The following is a 25,000-nucleotide window of genomic DNA, read 5'->3' as shown; positions in this document are numbered from 1 at the left end:
ATTCAGTTGGAAAAGTCCCAATGACTGAAACCGGTTCTAAATTTTTTTATGACATAATTATTTTAGCATTTTCTACCTTGACTTTTTTCCTTATATATATATATATATATATATATATATATATATATCAACTTACGATGAAATTAAACAAACAAAGTTTGTTTTAGAAGCGTTGAGATGAATTGAAAGATACAGAAATAAATTCTTTTTATTCTTAAACGCGTGATAATGCTAATAAATAGCGTGATCAGGATAAATTATCCATACGTTGCAGAAAAATACGTCACCGGCCAGCCATATATATACAATTGCAGCACACCATCTCAGGTCAAGTCACTTGCTATGCAAGTACTTTTCCGTAATATATATATATATATATATATATATATATATATATATATATATATACATACATACATACATACATACATACATACATACATATATATATATATATATATATATATATATATATATATATATATATATATATATATATGCCGCCTGGCCGACCGATTCGCGGAACACCTCCGAGACATCAACGTTGGCAATGACACCCCGGTGTCACGCCACTTCCGTTCTGCCGGCCACTCCTTGCAGCAACACCTGTCTGTGTTTAGATTGTCCATTCACAGGGGCCATCCGGACTCCCGTTTGTGCCGTGAACAGGGATTAATCATCTCTCTTCGCTCCTTTGCGCCACATGGGCTCAACTCCCCTCCCCTCTTCATCTAACCCCCTCCTCCTGTCTCTCTCCCCCACCCTCCCTCCTACCACCCATCTCTCCCCCTCCCCCACCTCCCCTCCTGCTCCGACTCCTACTTCTTTGTACGTCTCTTCACCTCTCTTCACTCCTACTTCTATTCACTCTTACTTCTCTTCCCACTTCTCTTCCTACTTCTCTTCACTCCAACTTCTCTTCCTACTTCTCTTCACTCCCACTTCTCTTCACCCCTACTCTTTCTCTCCTCTCTCTTACTCTTTCTCACTCTCTTCTCTCGTACTCCCCCTCTCTCACTCTTACTCTCTACACTCTTACTCTCTTACTCTCTCACCCTTACTCTCTCACTCTCTTCTCTCTTTCCCTCTCTCTCACTCTCTTTCTCTTCCTCTCTTTCTCCCCCCATACCCACCTTCCCCCTCTCTCAATACACCTTCCCTCTCTTATATCCACCCTCTCTCCTCTCTTCCTCTCTTTCTCTCACCTCCCATACCCATCTTCCCCCTCTCTTACATCCACCTTCCCCTTCCCCTTCATCGTCAACACCCCCTCATAAGCTCATCCCACCACACCCCAACACACTCCTACTCTACCTTCTCACTCCACCCCATCCAATTCCTTACACCTACCACCCACCCCTTCCCACAGACCCCTACCTCTACCCCACCCTCAGCCTAACCCACACTCCACCCATGCCTTCCCCACCTCCCAACACCCTCACATCACACCACACCAATACCCTCGCATCACACGACGCACACACTACAACTGACCAACTCCTTTCTCCCTTCCCCATTTTCACACTACATACGTCAAGATCACCAGCATTCTATCTCCCACACACAGCCCCTCGTTCTTCGATCACCGTTTGTTATCTCCCCCTTTTCTTAGCTCTCTTGAAAAAAGAATTTCTAACTTCCGGTCAGTCATTGTTATGATCAGCCATTATTATGATTGACCGTTGACTGAACACTATTCAATTTTTTTCTCCGTGTTTTTCTCCTTGTCTCCGTATTCTTTCTGTTGAAGAGCGTAGCTCGAAACGTCAAAGACTTTCCGTATTCCCGAGCGTCATACTAATACATCCTTTTGTTATTTACACCACCTGTCCTCGTGTGTTGTTGTTTTTTCGTATATTCTCCCATATATATATATATACAGGGTGCGTAAGGTATTTGAGGACATATGTTAATTTTACTATAGCAGCATATTTATCAACTAAATAATTTTCTATATTTCAGAATTATCAATGGCAGACCCTATAGTTACTCAAAAACTGAAGAGGCACGCAGCCATCGTGGCTATAATGGCTGAACATAGCAATTTAGAAATAGTACGATTTTAAAAGTCGCTAAATCCTTCGTCTACAAAATTCGCAATGGGTTAGAGTCTAAAAGCGGAAATGTATCGCCAGTATCAAACAAAACGTAAGAAACATTGTAGACACACTGATACTATTAGAACACCAGAATTTATACAACAGGTAAAGCAGATCATTGATGACAATCCCAGAAGATCCATGAGGTTGATTGTAAAAGAACACCATCTGTCAGAAGGAACAATCCGAAATGTTGTTCACAAAGACATGAGGTACAAATCTTATGCAATGAGTAAAGGTCATTTCATGTCAGAAACAGTGAAGGAAAATCGCTTAACCAGAGAAAGATGTCATTTGGTTCTTCTCAGAAGAGAAAAACTTCGGTCAAGATCAGAAAGTAAACAGAAGAAATGACAGATGGCTATGTACAGATCCTTCGGAAATTCCAAGAGTAATCCATACAAAATTTCCTGTAACTGTCATGGTTTTGGGGGTTGTTAACAATGAAAGACATGTGATGCCTCCTCACTTCTTTCCACAAGGTCTTCGAGTAAACTCTGCTGCCTACATAGATGTTATGAATACAGTGGTTAATCCATGAATCGATAATGTACACAACAGAAGACCTTATGTGTTTCAACAAGACTCATCACCATCACATAAGGCTACAGCAATGCAGGAATGGATGGCAGAAAATTTTCCTGACCACATAACTCCCAACATTTGGCCTCCTAGCTCCCCAGATCTCAATCCATTGGACTACTATGTATGGAGCATAGTTGAGAAAGAGGTTAATGAGCACCCCCATAACACTAAAGAATCTCTAAAAGCCTCCATAGTCAGAGTAATGTCCAATATGAACACAGACCACTTGATCCTAGCATGTAGGTGATTCAGACCTCGCACAGAAGCCATTACTGAAGCTGAAGGAGATTTTATTGAATAAAATGACAAAACAAAATGTTTATTCTTTTCCTCAAAACCTTTTTCAGTAAAAAGGCATTACTGTCTATTTCTAAGTCATTTTTGTGTAAGTATATAACTGTCCTCAAATACCTTATGCGCCCTGTATATATGAATGCGTATACAAGTATATATGCATATATGTTTCTTTCTATTAATAATCCATAAAAGTTATAGAGTAATACAAGGGCCAACGCACGAAACTAACTTTTTTTAACTTCTACTGATTATTAATAAAAAGCGTATATATACTCATGGTTTGAGTTCTATGTTTTTGTTTGCATTTCCAAACCTATGCACGTATGTATATGTTTCTGTAGGAATGTTTATTTGTCTATATGTAAGTATGTTAGTCTATCCATATCAAAGGCTGTATGTTTATTCAACCTATAACTGGGTCAAGGTGCCACATTAAATGTGCCGTAAACTCAAGGCGATTTCCCATTTTTTTCATACATTTTTTACATGTGAATGGATCAGCATCATCAGCTGAATGTAAACTGTTATGTAACATGAACATAGCAGAATCTTCAAACCAAATATGGCAATGTTCACATCGGTTGCCCGATGACATGTCTGATAATTGTTGCTGCTTGGTAGTGATGTTGATGTTGCTCTTGTTGGAAGTGTTGCTGTGGTACATGAGATCAAGGTAAGCAGTGGAGATAGTATAAGGTGAGAACTGCAGTCGGGGATCAAAATGTGATGTCATGTAGAATGGCCGGGTAAGTGAAGATGGAGCACCGAGGAGGTTATGTGTGTAAGTCATGTTATGAGGTTCTATCCCTTGTGATTCCCGTTTGATCAATGCCTTCAGGCTGTCTGAACTTCTTTTAAAAGGAGGGCATGGTATGTTACCTCCGATCACTGTTGGTTGGTAATTGTCGTCACAGGAGACTCTTGGTAGTAAGGACATGTTAAAGTGTTCTGATATATGTAACCTATTGTTGCGACTGCCCTTGAATAAGCTGGTCATCATCGCAGGGTCAGGCTGGTGAGATAGGGGTGATACTTCCATTTTTGGACGATTGCTATAATCTAGTTTCTTATTTTCAATTTTGCCACTGTCTCTACGCTCTTTACTTAAATCTTCAGCAATTATTTCTACTTCAAAGGATCTACTATCATCATTTACTTTAATCTGTTGCTCTTGATCATGACCAGGTGACAGTTTCATCTTCACTCTCCGACTTGGTTTGTCATTGCTGTTGTGGTCATCCCTGTCGTTATTGTTTAAACTTTTACTACCAAAAATTGACTTCAAAGCTTCTATTTCTGTATTATCATTGTTTTTACTGTTGTTGTTGTCATTGCTAGCAAGGTTGTCATTGTTATTGTTGTTGCTGCTGCTATTGTTATTACTACTCTCTGGTGGTATCTGAGACAGGCAGAACCTTGCACAACCTATCCACTTGCTTCCATGCAAGTTTGGCTTCTCATTTAAAGTTTCCTGTTCTAAATGCAAGCTGATTCCACTCTTTGGATTCACTATGTCAAGTCTCGGGTCAGCAATCATGGGATGAATACTGCCTCTGGTGCCTCTGCGCCCCCGTGCCGCCCGGATATTACCTTTAACGTCATGAAGTCTTTTGTGTCGATCCAACTCATCTGAAGTGGGAAAACCTTCTCCACAACACCTGCAAAGATGAATCTGATGGATCTCATGTGTGCGCAAGTGAGTGGCCAACAAATGGCAACTAGTAAATCGGGCGTTGCATAAACGGCACATATTTTTCTGTCGGTTGGGAGAGTGAACCTTCATGTGTTGTTTGAGATGGTCGGAACGTGTGAATCGTCGTCCACATAGGTTGCAAATGTATGGTCTCTCACCGCTGTGCACTCTAACATGTCGTTGTAATTTGGAAGGTGTACGATATGATTTGTTGCAGATTGCACAGTTCAAAGGTGCATTGCCTCGACTGTTGCCTCGACTGTGTTGTAGAACATGGAGCTGCATGTCTCTCACTGAGATGAACTGTTTAGCACAATAACGACACATGTAACTGGTAGCCATAGCCATCTGCTGTACAGGGTAACGACTGCTTGCATTTATTGACGGTACTCTTACACTCATCTCTTGACTCAGGTACCTACAAAATACAGAAATATACACACATATATATATAAATATTTACATATACACAAACACATGTATATACATAACGCATATGTATAGGGGAAATAACCAAAATTTCAATTAATTAAAAATTAATTAAGTGGATATGAAGAGCTGTGAGTTTGATCAAATGTGGATATTTTGTGGGATGTTAGTCTGGTAAAATATGCATATCAGATGATGCGTTAGTCTGTTCTACTGTGGGTATTAGATATTGAGTTAGCCTTATATAATGTAGGTATCAGTCTCATCTTGTTAATATAAGTATCAGGCTGATATCTGAACGTTCTGAGTTCAAATTCCGCCGAGGTCGACTTTGCTTTTCATCCTTTCGCAGCCGATGAAATAAGTACCTGTTGAACACTGGGTTCGATGTAATCAATTTATCTCCTCCTCTGAATTTGCTGGCCTTGTGCAAAATTTTAAAAACGCTAAGAGCTGGCAGAATTGTTAGCACGCCAGGCAAATGCTTAGCGGCATTTCGTCCGTCTTTATGAAATCAAATTCCGCCGAGGTTGACTTTGCCTTTCATCCTTTCTACCCTGCTCAGGAGGAGGCTGTGGCCTGATACAAGAAGAGAACTACTATAGAATAACAACAGTTGTACTAGGAAAGTACTTAGAACCGAAGAGTGGAAGACTACTGCATGTAGTAAAGCAACACGAGAAAAAGGGAGCCCTTTTCTCTATATTCAAAGACGCGACAAAATACAAAATAGAAACAAACTACACTGACACACTGATCTCAGATAACAACATAAAAGAAATGGTCAAAGCGGCAAAAAAACAACATGAAAACAGAATTACAAAAGATACTGAAGAAGGAATGGAGAGAAAAATCACTTCATGGCCAGTACCCTGTAAGACTTGACAGAGAAGAAGTAAGCCTAACAATCCTCAAAATCTCTGAACTAAAAGCTGAAACGGAAGGACTATTTCTCGCCGCAAAGACCAATACCATCTCGGGTTGCCCAGTTCTTGCCAAGTCTGAATATATATACAGACACGACAAGTAAGCAGTTATATCCACTGGACAATATGCCAACATTACAACATTAAAGCTGACGATAGATGGTATAAGCATGTGCCAAACAAGGCACAAGACAACGACTAGGCCACAATCATCTGGGATAGGCCGGTTCGAACCGACAAAGAAATAAAAGTTAATCGTCCAGACATAATAATCAAAGATTGGGAAAAAAAACACCTGCTTACTGATAGACATTGCAGTCCCTCCTAACCAAAATATTGTCCAAAAAGAAGTGGAAAAATTGTCAAAGTACAAAGGCCTCGAAATTGAAGTATTCAAGATGTGGGTATGAAGGCAAACCAATGCCAATATTAATTGGAGCATCGGGATTGATAAAAAACAAATGAACAAAAACGTAGAAGCTATACGTGGATCCTCAACACTACACACTATCCCCAAAATAGTCCTGCTAGGAACATTCCACATCCTACGCAAGACACTATCGATTCAATAATACAACCTAAACAAAACAACCAACCAACACAAGATGCACTCTATATAGCAAGTACCCAGTGAAATAAACTCCCACCAGCAAACCAGTAACCAATACATTACACACTCAACACAACACAAGCTGTACACAACAAAAGACTGCACCACACCTCAAGAGAAAAACAAAAATTAACACAATACAATAACGGGAAGAATTTGCACACTCCCAACAGCAGAAAAGAACACACAATGCTGCACACACCTTTGCAACACGAAGGTGTAGCAGGTGATGTAGTAGAAATTTCCCTCAGACTATCAGATGTTGAACAATTACATCAAAATAATAATAATCCTTTCTACTATAGGCACAAGGCCTGAATTTTTGTGGGGAGGGGGACAATCGATCACATCAACCCCAGTTCTGGACTGGTACTTAATTTATCCACTTCGAAAGGATGAAAGGCAAAGTCGACTCTGCCAGCTCGCCGCCTTTAATGATAATAAATAATAATAATAATAATAATAATAATAATAATAATAATAATAATAATAATAATAATAATAATAATAATAATAATAATAATAATAATAATAATAATAACAAAAACAACAACAATAGCAATAATAATAATGACTGAAAGTGTTATCATGTACATTGTTTTGTTTTGCTATAAATGATAGGCTACATCAAATATTCTGCTCAGTACCACAGATTTGCTTGTCAGTTGCTTAACCTTAGCTAGTTGAGCATGTCCCTTAGAGGCTGACGATATGTGCATCTCTGATCATGAGCAGACGTAGTGGGGGAGCATCATAGCCTTGTGCTGAGAAGAATTCTTTGGGGTTTGGATAATTCATCTTTGGAAACATGGGTATTTGTTCATCATCTTCAAAACAAACTTTATTCAGAGATCTTTTGAGCGTGATGGGTTTCTCGACCTGAACAAAATTCTAACTGGGCCCCAGCAGCAAGGTAATGCGCTGTTTCTCTTGATATGAGATCACTATGTCGCGCGCATATGGTTGTGATGCATGTGCCTGGTGTACCCTTATCAGACGGGTAGTCATGATGGGTATACTGGGCTTGATATATTTTACCCCGGTGTCACTTTGATGGTATACATTGCTCTCTCACTCAATAATAATAATGATATTAATAATAATAATAATAATAATAATAATAATAATAATAATAATAATAATAATAATAATAATAATAAGGTAGTGGCTGTCATTGCTTCTGATCTTAATTGATTGGAAGTGTTATCATGTACATTGTTTTGTCTTGGTATAAAAGATGGGCTACAGCAAATATTCTGCTTAATACCACAGATTTGCTTGTCAGTTATTTGTGCATCTCTGATTATGAGCAGAAGTAGTGGGGGAGCATCATAGCCATGTGTTGAGAGGAATTCTTTGGGGTTTGACTAATTCACCTTTGGAAACATGGGTGTTTTGCTCAACATCCTTAAACAAACCTTATTCAGAGACCTTTTGAGCAGGATGGGCTGCTCGACCTGAAGAAAATTCTAACTGGGCCCCACCTGCGAGGTCATGCGCTGTTTATCTTGATATGAGATCACCATGTCGCGCACATATGGTTATGATGCATGTGCCTGGTGTACCCTTATCAGACGGGTAGTCATGATGGGTATACTGGGTTTCGTATATTTTATCCCAGTGTCACTTTGATGGCATGCACTGCTCTCTCACTCAATAATAATAATAATAATAATAATAATAATAATAATAATAATAATAATAATAATAATAATAAATGACAAAGAGCTAGAAACACTACTACAGACAGTACACGGCTTTACCAAGGAAATAGATATGAAATTCGGATTAGAAAAATGTGCCAAAGCAACCCTGAAAAGAGGAAAATTAGTTAAAAGTAGCAATATAACACTAGATAAAGCCAATGAAATAAGAGAACTAGACAAAAGCCAACCATATAAATATTTAGGAGTCAATGAACTAGATATGATACAACATACACAAATGAAAGAAAAAATAAAGAAAGAGTACTATAGAGGAGTTAGATCAATACTAAAAACAGAGCTCAATGCTAAAAACAAGATAATGGGTATCAACACTTTAGCTGTCCCAGTTATAAGCTACAGCTACAACATCCTTAACTGGACACTAAACGAACTATCTAAAATAGACAAGAAAACAAGAAAAAATAATGACAGGATATAGGATGCACCACCCAAAATCTGACATAGAAAGGCTATATATACAACGCACAGAAGGTGGCAGGGGTCTTATAAGGCTGGAAAACTATTATAAAATAACCACCATAGGACTGCAAAAATACCTACTCCAGAAGCAAGGAAAACTAATACAAATAGCCACAAAACACGAGCAATACAAGAAGAAGAAGAAGAAGAAGAAGAAGAAGAAGAAGAAGAAGAAGAAGAAAAAGAAGAAGAAGAAGAAGAAGAAGAAGAAGAAGAAGAAGAAGAAGAAGAAGAAGAAGAAGAAGAAGAAGAAGAAGAAGAAGAAGAAGAAGAAGAAGAAGAAGAAGAAGAAGAAGAAGAAGAAGAAGAAGAAGAAACAACAAAAGCTATAAAACAAATGAAATCCAAACTAAAACTAGAACAGCAACAGATCATAATAAAACGATGGCAAGAAAAGCCCCTACATAGTAAATATTGGGCTAAACTAAATGCAAAAGAAATAGACAGAGAAAAATCCCAGCAATGGTTGAGAAGCTCAGGACTCAAAGCAGAGACTGAAGGATTTTTAATTGCTGCACAAGACCAAAGCCTCCCCACCAGAAATTACCAAAAACATACAATGAAAAGAAACATAACAAGTAACTGTAGAATATGTGGAGATGGACAAGAAACAATAAATCATATTATCTCTGGCTGCCAGGTCCTAGCTAAGAAGGAATATATTCACAGACACGACAGAACTGTGACCTATATACACTGGAAGCTATGCCAACACTATGGAATAACAACAGAAAAAGATGGTATAAGCACACGCCAGAAAAGGTCATAGAAAACGAGAAAGCAACCATACTCTGTGATATGCCAATACACACAGATAGAGAAATTAAATCCAATAGACCAGATATAGTTGTCAAAGATCATGAAGAAAAAAAAATGCTTTCTAATTGATGTATCAATACCAGCAGATGACAACGTTTCCCTAAAAGAAATGGAGAAACTTTCAAAATACAAAGACCTGGAAATAGAGGTAACTCGAATGTGGAATCTAAAAACAGAAACAATTCCTATCATAGTAGGTGCCTTAGGTATAATAAAAAAATATTCAGACAAATACATAACAAAAACACCAGGACTTACAAGTATATATAACATACAGAAAATTGCACTACTGGACAGTGCACACATCCTACGCAAAACACTTTCAATACGGTAACCATAAGAGCATCACAGAAAACCACAGCACATACCCAAGGCACACAGAGCTGCGCTCGGTAGTGAAGTGAAAGCACGTTATAAAAATAAAACTACTGAACAATAATAATAATAATAATAATAATAATAATAATAATAATAATAATAATAATAATAATAATAACAATAACAACAACATGGATGTGCTACAACGGGCTCCCTATTCAAAAACAAATCTAATCCACATAGGTGGAATGGGATAAAGGAACCTGTGGAAGACTTGAATGAAGCGGTCTTTTAACGAATATAATCACAAAAACATAATTTTACTGCCATACAAAGTAGTTTCTCCGGCATAACTACAGGTTTCTGCTCCCACGACTTTGAATAATCATAACTTTCAGAAAAATGGATATTTTTAAATGAAAGTTTCTACGAATATGTGTAGATTTCGAATATACAAAACTTTTTGGGAAAAGTAATTTAGGAGGGAGTGGGGGTGGAAATTTCGGAAAATTCACCGGAGTCCACTTCAATTCTTCTTAACTTTGAAGAAAATGGATATTTTTGTTAATGAAATCCTCTACAAATATACCTCGGACTATGTAGATTCCGAGGACATAGGAATTTTTTGGGAAAACAAGAGGGGGTTATTTTTGAGAACTGTTCTCCACTCGGGGGTGTTTTGGAACAAGTCGTCCATATTTGTTTCATTTTATCCATTTTGTGAATTTGTGCATCCGTAGATTTCTACCACACACACGCACACACACACACACACACACACACACACACACACACACACACACACACACACACACACACACGCACACACACACACACACAAACACACACACACAAACACACACACACGCACACACGCACCCCCCACACACTTGTAATCAAAAAGTTCAAGCAAGGAATTATTCCATTCAATACCATGCTTATTATAGAGATTTGCCTGTTTGTTGCTTCAAACGCACAAAACGGAAAAAATGAAACAAATATGGACGACTTGTTCCGAAACATCCCCGAGTGGGGAACAGTTCTCAAAAGTAACCCCAATTGTTTTCCCCCCAAATTCCTATGTCCTTGGAATCTACATAATCCGAGGTATATTTGTAGAGGATTTTATTAAAAAAATATCCATTTTCTTGAAAGTGAAGACGAATTGAAGTGGACACCGGTGAATTTTCTGAAATTCCCCACTCCACCCACTCTTAAAACACTTTTATTCCACCTGCAAATTTTGTATATTCGTAATCTACGTGATATAATACATAATCGTTGAAAATTTCATAAAAGTATATCCATTTTTCTGAAAATTATGGTCATCCAAAGTCGGGGTAGGGGCAGAAAATCTGTAGTTATGCCGTTTCTCCTATGCATGATGCCTCGGTGAAACGTGCGAAGCTCATACGCGAAATCAACACCGGGAAGTTTACAAATTATAAAATAGAAATGGAACAAAGCAGTAAGTACATAAATTGAGTAATTATGCATACACTCGAATGTCTACACAACCATATACACATTTTAATACCCATAGGACTACACATACATCCCAATGTTTACACAACTACGAAAAATTTGCAGGATACACATACACGCATATGAAAACATGTATCACAAACGAAGTAAAAACAAAACAAAACTATTTTTTTCTATTTTTCGAACTAACACAATTCTAACCAAAACCTGAAAGTATTTGGTAAAATCCATCTTGCACTTAAGGATATAATTTTAGCTAATGAGGTTGATATTACAGATCTCAACCACCTGTACTATGCATCCGCGAAAATCTCAACGATTCTAAGTTTAAAAACACCACCAAAAAATTATGCCCGGAGATAAACCTATCAAAAAAAAAAAAATACAGACGAATACAGATCTGTTAGCTTTAAGAAGCTACGTTACAAGCAATTTTTACATGCAGAAAACTCGGAGACGGTTTTGTCTCAAAAAATTAATCCTAAACAGACAGCTAATGATGTTGATATTACAGATCACAACCACCTTTACTATACATCCGCGAAAATCTCAACGATTCTACGTGGTGAAGAGATTAGAAAACGACAACATCCCCACAAAAATTCTACTCGGCAAGAGCGTATTCAACACCAAATTCAGCTACTTAGGTCTGACATAGAATGTTTAAAAACCTTAAGTTTGACAAGACTATCAAACCAACAAAAATCCGAAGATTAAAGAAAAATATAATATGAAAACCATATTTGACATCGATACCACCATAGAAACCATCAAGCAAAAGGTATGTGCTAAAGCTGCCCGCATAGCAAGGTATGAAAAGCGCGTTAGATTCTTCAAGAACAACATGTTCAAAAATAACCCCAAAAATGTTTACAGGAAGATAGGGAAAATACCAGTTACAGTAAAGTTTGTCCCATCAAAAGAAGTGCAAGAATTATAGAATAAAATTTGGGCAGAAGAAAAAACACACTTAGATTTCTTAGAAGAGCAAAAGTGGGAGGGTATCAAGGTAGAGGATGTAAGATCGGCTCTTAGGAAATCAAGCAAATGGAAGTCTCCTGGAAAGGATAAAATTCCTAACTTCTGGTTGAATGCCTTCCCAGAGAGTCATGAACTGCTAACAAAACTTTACAACAATGTTTTGCAACAACTTAGTATGATTCCCTCTTGGCTAGTTAATGGTGTAACATTCCTACTTCCAAAAAATGAAGAAACAAATGAACCACAAAATTATAAACCCATAACCTGCTTAACAACAATGTATAAAATGCTAACATCTGTCCTGGCTTAATATACCTCTAGTTTTTTAATAGAAAGTGGCATATTTCCTAATGAGCAAAAAGGATGTTAACGTGGTGCCTATGGTTGTAAAGATCAGCTACTCAACAATAAGATGATCTTGAAAGATTGTCACAAACGACATAAAAACTTGTCGATAGCCTGGGTGGACTATAGAAATGCTTTTGGAAGTCTACCACATAGCTGAATTAAAAAATGTCTGGAAATGTATAAAATAGCATCTACTCTGCGAAACTTCTTGTCTGTAAGTATGAGATCATGGAGAACCACACTGACTTTGAACAGTGACAATGAACCTTTTAATGCTGGAGATGTAAGAATTTCATGCGGCATTTTCCAGGGTGACTCTCTATCTTTTGTCTAGCTTTAATACCTCTCTCGAAATTGTTCAATGATGTACAATACGGTTATAAAATGTTTGATAAAAATATAAATCATCTTATTTACATGGGAAGGGGATGGAATAAAACATTCAGTAATGAGGGAAAGGATCAGAAGAGAATGTTATCGCAGGGTAAGGGCAATACTCAAGACAGAGCTGAATTCAAGAAGCAGGATCGAAGCGATCAATACTTTAGGCCATACCAGGAGTGACTTAAAGTTCCAATATCATTAACTAGTGAATTACTGAAATATGTAATCTTCACAGAAAAATACAAAAATTGTTGACAAGGCATAGAAAGAACCACCCTAAGGCAGATATAGAACGACTTTATCTGCCAAGAAAAGAGGGTGACCATGGACTTTTATAACCGGAATTAACAATGAAAATTGCCTCAATTGGCCTAGACACCTACCTGGAAAACTGTGATGACTGAATGTTAAAGTTTGTCTCAAAACAAGAAAGCATCATACTCAGTAACAAAACAGGTAAAGGAATATCTAAGTGAATTCAAATACAACAAATTCCAGAATTAGACGTACTAGAAACAAGAACAGCCTATGAAAACCCGTGCTAAAACTGTTGCCTTGGATATTCTTGATAAATGGCAAGAAAAATCACCTCTCAATGGCAAATACCTAAAGAGAACTAATAGGGCCGATGTTGACAAACCCTTACCCATCAATGGTTAGTGGCTTCTGGCTTAAAATCAGAATTAGAAGGGTTTATCATAGCAGCTCAAGATCAATGCCTACCTACAAGAAACTACCAGGCCAACATATTAAAGAACGACAGTAGCCCAACATGTCAAGTATGTCAACAACAAAATGAAACCATTGATCATGTTGTTTTCATGTGCAGACTTCTTGCGCCTACAGCGTATGTCAACAGGCATGATAGAGCAGCACAATATATTCACTAGGTAATTTGCAAAACCCGGACCTGCCCCATGATAAAAACTGGTGCGAACAAACCGCCTCCAGTGCTTGAAAAGGATCATATCTCACTCCTCTGGAACTGACAGAAAGGAAAATGCAAATAGGCCAGACTTTATATTGAAAGACTTCAGACAAAAATCATGCCTCCTCATTGATATGACTGTCCCAATCGAGATAAATGTATCTGTCAAGACCTATCATAAACTGAGCGAGTATAAAGATCTTGAAATAGAAATTGTCAAAATGTGCAACCTGAAGACTAAATACCTGTTGTCATAGGTACCCTAGGAATAATAGCAAAAAGAGCTGATTGCTACCTAGCGTAGATACCAGGAAACCCCAAAATGGCAGAAATTCAAAAGATAGTGCTCATGGGAACAGCCCATATCCTACGTAAAATACTGTCAGTGTAATCTCAAATTTTAAAGCAAAGTCATAATTTTCTTTTGTTTTCTTAAACAGCCTAGGCATAACAGCAGCATGAACTTCTAAATTGTTTCTTGAGGTCTCTGGGTGAGACTTGGAGCTAACTTCTACAAATACAAAGCAAAAGTAGTAGTAGTAGTAGTAGTAGTAGTAGTAGTAGTAGTAGTAGTAGTAGTAGTAGTAGTAGTAGTAATAATAATAATAATAATAATAATAATAATAATAATAATAATAATAATAATAACAGGATCGAAGCGATCAATGCTCTAGCCATACCAGTCGTGACTTACAGTTTCAACATTGTTAACTGGTCAATTACTGAAATATGTAATGTTGACAGAAAAATACAAAAACTGTTGACAATGCATAGAATGCACCACCCTAAGGCAGATATAGAACGTCTTTATCTGCCAAGAAAAGAGGGAGGTCGAGGACTTCTACAGCTGGCATTATCAATGAAGGTAGCCACAATTGGCCTAGACACCTATCTGAAAAACTCTGAGGACTGGATGCTAAAACTTGTCTTAAAATATGAAAGCAAGAAAGCATCTTACTCAGTAACAAAACAGGCAAAGGAATATCTAAGTGAATTCCAATTGCAACAAATTCAAGAATTAGACGAACTAGAAACACCTGCAGAAAAAGCTAAGCGCTTGAAAACCCGTGCTAAAATTGCTGCCTTAGCTATTATGACTGAAAAATGGCATGGAAAACCTCTCAATGGCAAATACCCAAAGAGAGCGAATAATGCAGATATTGACAAAGCCCTTACCCACCAATGGTTAATGGCCTCTGGCTTGAAATCAGAAACAGAGGGGTTTATCATAGCAGCCCAAGATCAATGCCTACCTACAAAGAACTACCAGGCCAACATATTAAAGAACGGCAGCTCCCCATTATGTCGCATATGCCAACCACAAAATGAGACCATCGATCATGCTGCCTCCATGTGCAGTCTGCTTGCGCCTACAGAGTATCTCAACAGGCATGATAGTGCTGCACAATATATTCACTGGGTAATATGCAAAAACCTGGACTTGCCCCATGATAAAAACTGGTGGGAACACAAACCACCCCCAGTACTTGAAAATGATCACATTGCACTCCTCTGGAACTTCACCATTCAAACTGACAGAAAGATAGACGCAAATAGGCCAGACATCATACTGAAAGACTTCAGACAAAAATCATGCCTCCTCATTGATATGACTGTCCCAATCGATATAAACGTATCTGTCAAGACCTACCAAAAACTGAGCAAATATAAAGATCTTGAAATAGAAATTAGCAAAATGTGGAATCTGAAGACGAAAACAATACCTATTGTCATAGGTGCCCTGGGAATGACAGCGAAACGGGCTGATTACCACCTAGCTCAGATACCAGGAAACCCCAAAATGGCTGAAGTTCAAAAGATAGTGCTCATGGGAACTGCCCATATCCTACGTAAAATACTGTCTATGTGATCTCAAATTTTAAAGCAAACACATAATTTTCTTATGGTTTCTTAAACATTCACTTGAACAAAACTGTACAAATCCAAATATATGGTACCCTAGGCATAACACCTACATGAACTTCTAACTTGTTGTCTCTTGAGGTCTCTGGGTGAGACTTGGATCCAACTTGTACAAATGCAAAACAAAAGTCAAACATAAAATAATAATAATAATAATATTAGGACTGCTATAACTCCTCTGGAAGGAATATGTAAATAAAAGAAGGTACACGAGATACCGAAATATCGTTCAGCAAATTTAATTATGGAACTCTTCTTTTTTAATAATAATAATAATAATAATAATAATAATAATAATAATTTGTCTTGCTATAAAAGATGGGATACAGCAAATATTCTACTCACTACCACAGTTGTTTGGTCTTAACCAGCTGAGCATGTCCCTTAGTGGCTGATCATGTGTTGAGGGGAATGTTTGGGGATTTGGATAATTCATCTCTGGAAACATGGGTATTTTGTTCATCATTCTTAAAATAGACCTTATTCAGGGACCTTTTGAGCGGGAGGGGCTACTCGACTAGAAGAATATTCTAACTGGGACCCAGCTGCAAGATCATGCGCTATTAATCTTGATATGACATCATCATGTGGCGCACATATGGTTGTGATGCATATGCCTGGTGTACCCTTATCAGATGGGTAGTCATGATGGATATATTGGGCTTCGTATATTTCATCCCAGCGTCACTTTGATGGCATGTACTGCTCTCTCACTCAATAATAATAATAATAATAATAATAATAATAATAATAATAATAATAATAATAATAATAATAATAATAATAATGATAATAATAATAATGATAAACGATGGCAAGAAAAGCCCCTTCTTGGCAAATACTGGGTTAAATTAAAGCAAAAGAAATAGACAAAGCAAAATCCCAACAATTGCTGACAAGCTCAGGACTCAAAGCAGAGACTGAAGGATTTTTAATTGCAGCACAAGACCAAAGCCAGAAATTACGAAAAACAACAAGTAACTGCAGAATATGTGGAGATGGTCAAGAAACAATATACCAGTCCTGGCTAAGAAGGAATATATTCACAGACACCATAGTGTTGGGATTTACATAAACTGGAAGCTATGCCAACACTATGAAATAACAACAGAAAAAAAGATGGTATAGGCACACGCCAGAAAAGGTCACAGAAATTCGAAAGCACCCATACTATGGGATATGCCAATACACACAGATAAAGAAATTAAGGCCACTAGGTCGGATGTAGTTGTCAGAGATCATCAAATGCTTTCTAATCGATGTATCAATACCAACAGATGACAACGTTTCTCTAAAAGAAATGGAGAAACTTTCAAAATACAAAGACTTGGAAATACAGGTAACTCGAATGTAGAGTAGACTGATGCATACATGTGAGTGATAGCTGAAAGGAAGGTAGCGTTCGTTTTTCAGTATTTTCAGGGTAGATTGATATATACATCGAAAGAAAAGTAGATACATAGATACATAGACACATTGTTAAATCAAAGACAAATAACTACTGCAAATATTCCCTTTTTATTACTACACGAGGATAAAACTTAAAGCATAAATGACTGAGTACTCCACAGACATGAAAACCATTAACGTAGTTCTCAAGGAGATTCAGCCTTACACAGAATGTGACAAAGCTAGCTCCTTTGAATTACAGCTACAACTCATTTTGGCCAGCTGAGTGCCTAGAGCAAGATAAACCTTCAAGTGGTTGGATGAAAGCGAAAAAAGATCCTATACAGGAGCAGGAAAATCTTTTTAGTCGTTAGAGTCACTATGGGAGTTAATCCGGTCCTACCAGCGGCATTTGTGGGTCTCACAGATCTAGAGGCCAAGCCCCAAGATAAACACCGATGTGCAAGCTGTTATTATCAAACTAAGCGTGAGTCGAGGGCGAAGTCACTCCACGACGGAATAACAATTATTTCGTCTTAGCTTTCACTACTTATACTAAACACATGACATTTTTGCCTTACGATATGGAACATTTCTTTTTCTTTCACTATTTAAAAAAAATTGCACTCTGTCGGTTACGACGACGAGGCTCTTGTTTATCTGATCAACAGAACAGTCTGCTCGTAAAATTAATGCACAAGTGACTGAGTACTCCACAGACATGCATACCATTAACGTAGTTCTCAGAGATATGCAGCCGCACACAGAATGTGACAAGACTGGCCCCTTTGAATTACAGCCAGAACTCATTTTTGCCAGCTGAGTGGACTGTAGCAAGGTAAAGTAGAGTGCCTTGCTCAAGAACACAGCACGCAGCGGGGATCGTACTTATGACCTTACAGTCGTGGCCGAATACCCTGACAACTGAACCATGACCTTCACTCTCTTAACCGTAGAGAAAAGGAGTGAAGTGATAGAGACAGGGAAAGAAGAGCCTCGGTCATTTAAAATGACAATTAGACTGAAATACGATCGATCTTTTCTAGCTTATTTACTTTTAACAATGAAGAAGAGGGAAAGAGATTTAGGAATGAATAGAGGGAATGTTTTCCAGATGGGAATAGAGGGACTGTCGTCCCCCACCACCGGTACTTATTCACCTTGTTTGATAGTTCTTTATGTCTTTTAGTTGGGTGGGGAAGACCATATTATTTTTCAGGCGCATTTAACATTTTCTTCACAAATTACAAACAAGCCCCACTCCCTTCCATTTTTTTTTGTCATACAAAAACTAATGTAAATTTTGAACGGGGTATAACTGTGAAAAGAGCCCAGAAAAATGAGTAATACCCCCTACAAAATGGGTGGGGGAGAAAATTTGCCAACAAGTGGCTACACGAAATTCAACCCTATACTTTAAAGAGTGTCTTCTACTATAGCCTCGGACCGATCAAAGCCTTGTGCGTGGATTTGGTAGACTGAAACTAAAGAACGCCCGTCGTATATATATATATATATATATATATATATATATATATATATATATATATATATATATTGCTCACAGGGGGTTAAACATAGAGAGGACAAACAAAGGGATTAAGTCGATTACATCGACCCAGTGCGTAACTGGTACTTTTTAAATCGACCCCGAAAGGATGAAAGGCAATACCGCTAAGCATTTCGCCCGGCGTGCTAACGATCCTGCCAGCTCGCCGCCTTAAATATATGTGTGTGTGTGTGTGTGTGTGTGTGTGTGTGTGTGTGTGTGTGTGTGTGTGTGTGTGTGTGTGTGTGTGTGTGTGTGTGTATTTGTGTCAGAGTTTGTCCTCCCACCACCATCACTTGACAACCGATGTTGGTGTGTTTGCATTCACTTAGCTGTTCGACAGAAGAAACTGATTGAATAAGCACAATCTTATAGGGAATAAGTCCAGGGGTCGATTTCTTCGACTAAAGGGTGGTGCTCCAGCATGGCCACCGTCAAATGACTGAAACAAGTAAAACAATACCAGAAGACCATTCCGTACCACTAAGCCAAGAATATGTAGGATGTATTTTATGGCCAAATAGTAATTCTTTTTACGTTTGCATAGCTGCGATATTTTGGTTAGATTATCAATTATCGGTTTTATACTTCTTTCTTTATTCTGTAACTGTCACAATATAGAAAGAGTTCTCATGGCACCAGCACACAATTTACAGATGCTTACATTTTTCATGTTTTCTGTGAAGTTTTCACGAGTCCAGCTTGTTATTATTATTATTATTATTATTTATTTTAGCCCTTGTGGCCAATAAAACTATTAAAACGGCGAGCTGGCAGAATCATTAGCACGCCAGGCGAAATGCTTAGCGGTATTTCGTCCGTCGTTACATTCTGAGTTCAAATACCATCGAGGTTGACTTTGCCTTTCATCCTTTCGGGGTCGATAAATTAAGTATCAGTTACGTACTAGGGTCAATGTAATCGACTTCATCCCTTCCCCCAAATCTGAGGCCTTGTGCTTCCATTATCATTATTATTATTATTATTATTATTCAGTAGTTTTATTTTTATAACGTGCTTTCACTTCACTACCGAGCGCAGCTCTGTGCGCCTTGGGTATGTGCTGTGGTTTGCTGTGGTGCTCTTATGTTTACTGTATTGAAAGTGTTTTGCGTAGAATGTGTGCAGTACCCAGTAGTGCAATTTTCTGTATGTTATATATATTTGTAAGTCCTGGTGTTTTTGTTATGTATTTGTCTGAATATTTTTTTATTATACCTAAGGCACCTACTATGATAGGAATTGTTTCTGTTTTTAGATTCCACATTCGAGTTATCTCTATTTCCAGGTCTTTGTATTTTGAAAGTTTTTCCATTTCTTTTAGAGAAACGTTGTCATCTGCTGGTATTGAAACATCAATTAGAAGGCATTTTTTTCCTTCATGATCTTTGACAACTATATCTGGTCTATTTGCCTTAATTTCTCTATCTGTGTGTATTGGCATATCCCAGAGTATGGTTGCTTTCTCGTTTTCTGTGACCTTTTCTGGCGTGTGTTTATACCATCTTTTTTCTGTTGCTATTCCATAATGTTGGCATAGCTTCCAGTGTATATAGGTCCCAGCTCTGTCGTGTCTGTGAATATATTCCTTCTTAGCCAGGACTGGGCAGCCAGAGATAATATGATTTATTGTTTCTTGTCGATCTCCACATATTCTACAGTTACTTGTTATATTTCTTTTCATTATGTGTTTTTCGTAATTTCTGGTGGGGAGGCTTTGGTCTTGTGCAGCAATTAAAAATCCTTCAGTCTCTGCTTTGAGTCCTGAGCTTCTCAGCCATCGCTGGGATTTTTCTCTGTCTATTTCTTTCGCATTTAGTTTAGCCCAGTATTTACCATGTAGGGGCTTTTCTTGCCATCGTTTTATCATGGTCCGTTGCTGTTCTAGTTTTAGTTTGGATTTCATTTGTTTTATAGCTTTTGTTGTTTCTTCTTCTTCTTCTTCTTCGTATTTGTTAGGTAGATTGATTTCTTGTTTGTATTTGTCAGCTTCCTTAAATACTGAAAACAGTTTTTTGTTTTGCTCGTGTTTTGTGGCTATTTGTATTAGTTTCCCTTGCTTCTGGAGTAGGTATTTTTGCAGTCCTATGGTGGTTATTTTATAATAGTTTTCTAGCTGTATAAGACCCCTGCCACCTTCTGTGCGTTGTATATATAGCCTTTCTATGTCAGATTTTGGGTGGTGCATCCTATATCCTGTCATTATTTTTCTTGTTTTCCTGTCTATTTTACATAGTTCGTTTAGTGTCCAGTTAAGGATGTTGTAGCTGTAGCTTATAACTGGGACAGCTAAAGTGTTGATACCCATTATCTTGTTTTTAGCATTGAGCTCTGTTTTTAGTATTGATCTAACTCGTCTATAGTACTCTTTCTTTATTTTTTCTTTCATTTGTGTATGTTGTATCCTATCTAGTTCATTGACTCCTAAATACTTATATGGTTGGCTTTCGTCTAGTTCTCTTATTTCATTGGCTTTATCTAGTGTTATATTGCTACTTTTAACTAATTTTCCTCTTTTCAGGGTTGCTTTGGCACATTTTTCTAATCCGAATTTCATTTCTATTTCCTTGGTAAAGCCGTGTACTGTCTGTAGTAGTGTTTCTAGCTCTTTGTCGTTTTTTGCATATAATTTTAGGTCATCCATATATAGAAGGTGGCTGACTGTTTTTCCATAGCATTTGTAACCGCATCCAGTTCTATTTAGCAATTCTGTTAGAGGTGTGAGTGCCAGGCAGAACAGGAGTGGAGAGAGCGTGTCTCCCTGGAATATTCCTCTTCTAATGGGGATGGCTTTCGTTTTCACAAGTCCCTCTTTTGTTTGGAGCTGTAGCACTGTCTGCCATTTGTTCATTGAGTGCTCTATGTATTTTATGATAATTGGTGCCACCTTGTTTATGGCTAGTGTTTCCAGAATCCACGTGTGGGGAACACTGTCGAAAGCCTTTTGGTAGTCCACCCAGGCCATTATTATTATTATTATTATTATTATTATTATTGTTATTATTATTATTATTATTATTATTTTATGTTTGACTTTTGTTTTGCATTTGTACAAGTTGGATCCAAGTCTCACCCAGAGACCTCAAGAGACAACAAGTTAGAAGTTCATGTAGGTGTTATGCCTAGGGTGCCATATATTTGGATTTGTACAGTTTTGTTCAAGTGAATGTTTAAGAAACCATAAGAAAATTATGTGTTTGCTTTAAAATTTGAGATCACATAGACAGTATTTTACGTAGGATATGGGCAGTTCCCATGAGCACTATCTTTTGAACTTCAGCCATTTTGGAGTTTCCTGGAATCTGATCTAGGTAGTAATCAGCCCGTTTCGCTGTCATTCCCAGGGCACCTATGACAATAGGTATTGTTTTCGTCTTCAGATTCCACATTTTGCTAATTTCTATTTCAAGATCTTTATATTTGCTCAGTTTTTGGTAGGTCATGACAGATACGTTTATATCGATTGGGACAGTCATATCAATGAGGAGGCATGATTTTTGTCTGAAGTCTTTCAGTATGATGTACAAATGCAAAACAAAAGTCAAACATAAAATAATAATAATAATGGTAATAATAAAAATAATAATAATATTTATAGGATTGAGGTAACTCCTCCAGAAGGTATAGAAGCAAAAAAAAAAAAAAGAAGAGTGCTATCGTCAAGTGAACGATATTTCGACACGAGATGTCAAAATATCGTTCACTTGATAATGGTACTCTTCTTGTTTTTCCGATTATTATTATTATTATTATTATTATTATTATTCTTTTACTCTTTTACTTGTTTCAGTCTTTCGACTGTGGCCATGCTGGAGCACCGCCTTTTAGTCGAGCAAATCGACCCCAGGACTTATTCTTTAGAAGCCTAGTACTTATTCTATCGATCTCTTTTGCCGAACCGCTAAGTTACGGGGACATAAACACACCAGCATCGGTTGTCAAGCGATGTTGGGGGGACAAACACACACATACAAACATACACACACACATACATATATATACATATATACGACGGGCTTCTTTCAGTTTCCGTCTACCAAATCCACTCACAAGGCTTTGGTCGGCCCGAGGCTATAGTAAAAGGCACTTGCCCAAGGTGCCACGCAATGGGAATGAACCCGGAACCATGTGGCTGGTAAGCAAGCTACTTTATCTCATTAGCGATTTGCCATGAAGGCATTACAAAGAGGGGACGAACAAGAACAGACAAACATAAGGGAGAGTAGCTTAAACGTTTTTTTTTACAAAAATAATATGATTAAAAATTAGTGTAAAAATTAGACACAAGAATCATTGCGTTTTGCAATGAGGCAGCTAGAAGGAAGGCACCTGACCATCCTGGTAGAACCATTGCTTCCCAAATTGACCTAACTTACTCGGTGTCAATCGCACTCAGCTTGAGCTCCACAGACTTCCATCTTTTCGTAAACATATCCCGTGACAGGCACTTCCTCTTCAGCCTGATCTTACTACTGAGGTGGTAACTAAAAAAGTTAACCAACCCCTGGCCGGAGACAAAGGTACCTGTCACTATACCTTTCACACGTGTCTTCCATACTGTTTCTTTCAGTATGGCTACTACGCAGAAAAAACAGGCTTTCCTTTCCCTGTTAAGGAAAGGAGGTGGTACAGTCTCGATGATAGACTCAGCTGATAGCTGTACTCTTCCTATCACTGACAACAGTTGTTCAGCAAAAGCTATCAGTCCCGACAACTCCGAACACTCCACGAATGCGTGCAAGACGGTTTCCCTATCTTGCTCACATCTCGGGCATGTCGGCAAGACGGCACTTCCGTGCCTTGACAGCTTGTCGCGAACAGGTAACGCCGCTCGGAAACATTGCCAAGCCAGGGATTTCTGGTAATTATCCAGATACCCCGGCCCGAACGTTCTCCTAAACAGGCTGACCAACTGACTTTCATTGTAGCCCAGGGTGTCCCCCATCCTGCGCCTATTATGTAATTTGTTCTTTGCTAATTTTTGGTCCATCAACTTTTTTGAGATCTTCAATTACTAATTAGCATACTATAGAACCTTGTTCAGTGGAAGCTAACAAGTAACCACTATATGTGACCGGGCTGTATGCTAGTTATTACTACCTTTGTAGTCCAGCTGATGAGACAAGATTAACATGTACATGTTAATTGTGTTTGAGTTTATCGGTTTTACTGGCAATTTTTCATATATATGTATATATATATATATATATATATATATATATATATATATATATATATATATATATATATATATATTGTTGTTGTACTTGGGGATGGTCATATTGCCAGTTTAGCCAATAAAAACACACGCACTGTATATTTGGTGTTAATTTGCTTCAGCTTTATATTACATTAATCTTAATCTTATTTCGGCCAGCAGAGTTCTTTCGTCACACTTCTGTGACCTCATCAGTGGTCCTTTGTTTCCTTCTTTCTTATGTGTGTCTCATATATATATATATATATATATATATATATATATATATATATATATATATATAAGATAAATTAAATATAGAGATATTCTATTGACATTCAATAATTTATTTATATTACAATATTACATTAAATGATATGAATTTAATGCATAAATTAATATATAAATCATTATAAAAGCCGTAAAAGTCCAACAAATTGTTTCAACTTATATATGTATTTTCTGATATACATAATCACAGTTCAATTATATATTAGTCACTTCACGGTCAATTCGGTTCAGAAAGACGAAATCCCGCCTGGAAAGGACGGTTGGTGCTACAGATCATGATGGGAGGGATAACTTCCCTTGGCAAACAGGACACAGTAGTGTGTCGATAAGCCAGCTGGAGGAGATGTCCTCCTGGGGCTAAAAGCAACAGTAACATCCACCCCTAGGGGTCAGCCACACTTAAGTGGCAATATACTACACTTTATCGTGCAGTTACTGTTAATACTTCATTTAGAGAATTAACATTGCTTATATATATATATATATATATATATATATATATATATATATATATATATATATATATATATATACTAGCAGTATAACTCGACGTTGTCCGGGTG

General features: G+C 37.6%; 1 protein-coding gene across 11 annotated transcripts in view; it reads right to left on the bottom strand.

The window, feature by feature from the left end:
• Positions 1 to 2,957: 2,957 nt before the first annotated feature.
• LOC106883611 (uncharacterized) overlaps positions 2,958 to 25,000 on the bottom strand; it is a 187,491-nt gene continuing 165,448 nt past the window's right edge. For all 11 annotated transcript variants that reach the window (XM_089362563.1, XM_089362562.1, XM_089362565.1 and 8 more), the window contains one exon: positions 2,958 to 5,092. In XM_089362563.1, the coding sequence (XP_089218689.1) occupies positions 3,385 to 5,076 (1,692 nt within the window). In that variant the 5' untranslated portion in view covers positions 5,077 to 5,092 and the 3' untranslated portion in view covers positions 2,958 to 3,384. The remainder of the gene's footprint in view (positions 5,093 to 25,000) is intronic.

Source organism: Octopus bimaculoides, chromosome 14, assembly GCF_046866305.1.
Source record: "Octopus bimaculoides isolate indiv1 chromosome 14, ASM4686630v1, whole genome shotgun sequence".
Classification (NCBI taxonomy): Eukaryota; Metazoa; Mollusca; class Cephalopoda; order Octopoda; family Octopodidae; genus Octopus; species Octopus bimaculoides.
This window is presented reverse-complemented; position numbering and strand designations above follow the sequence as displayed.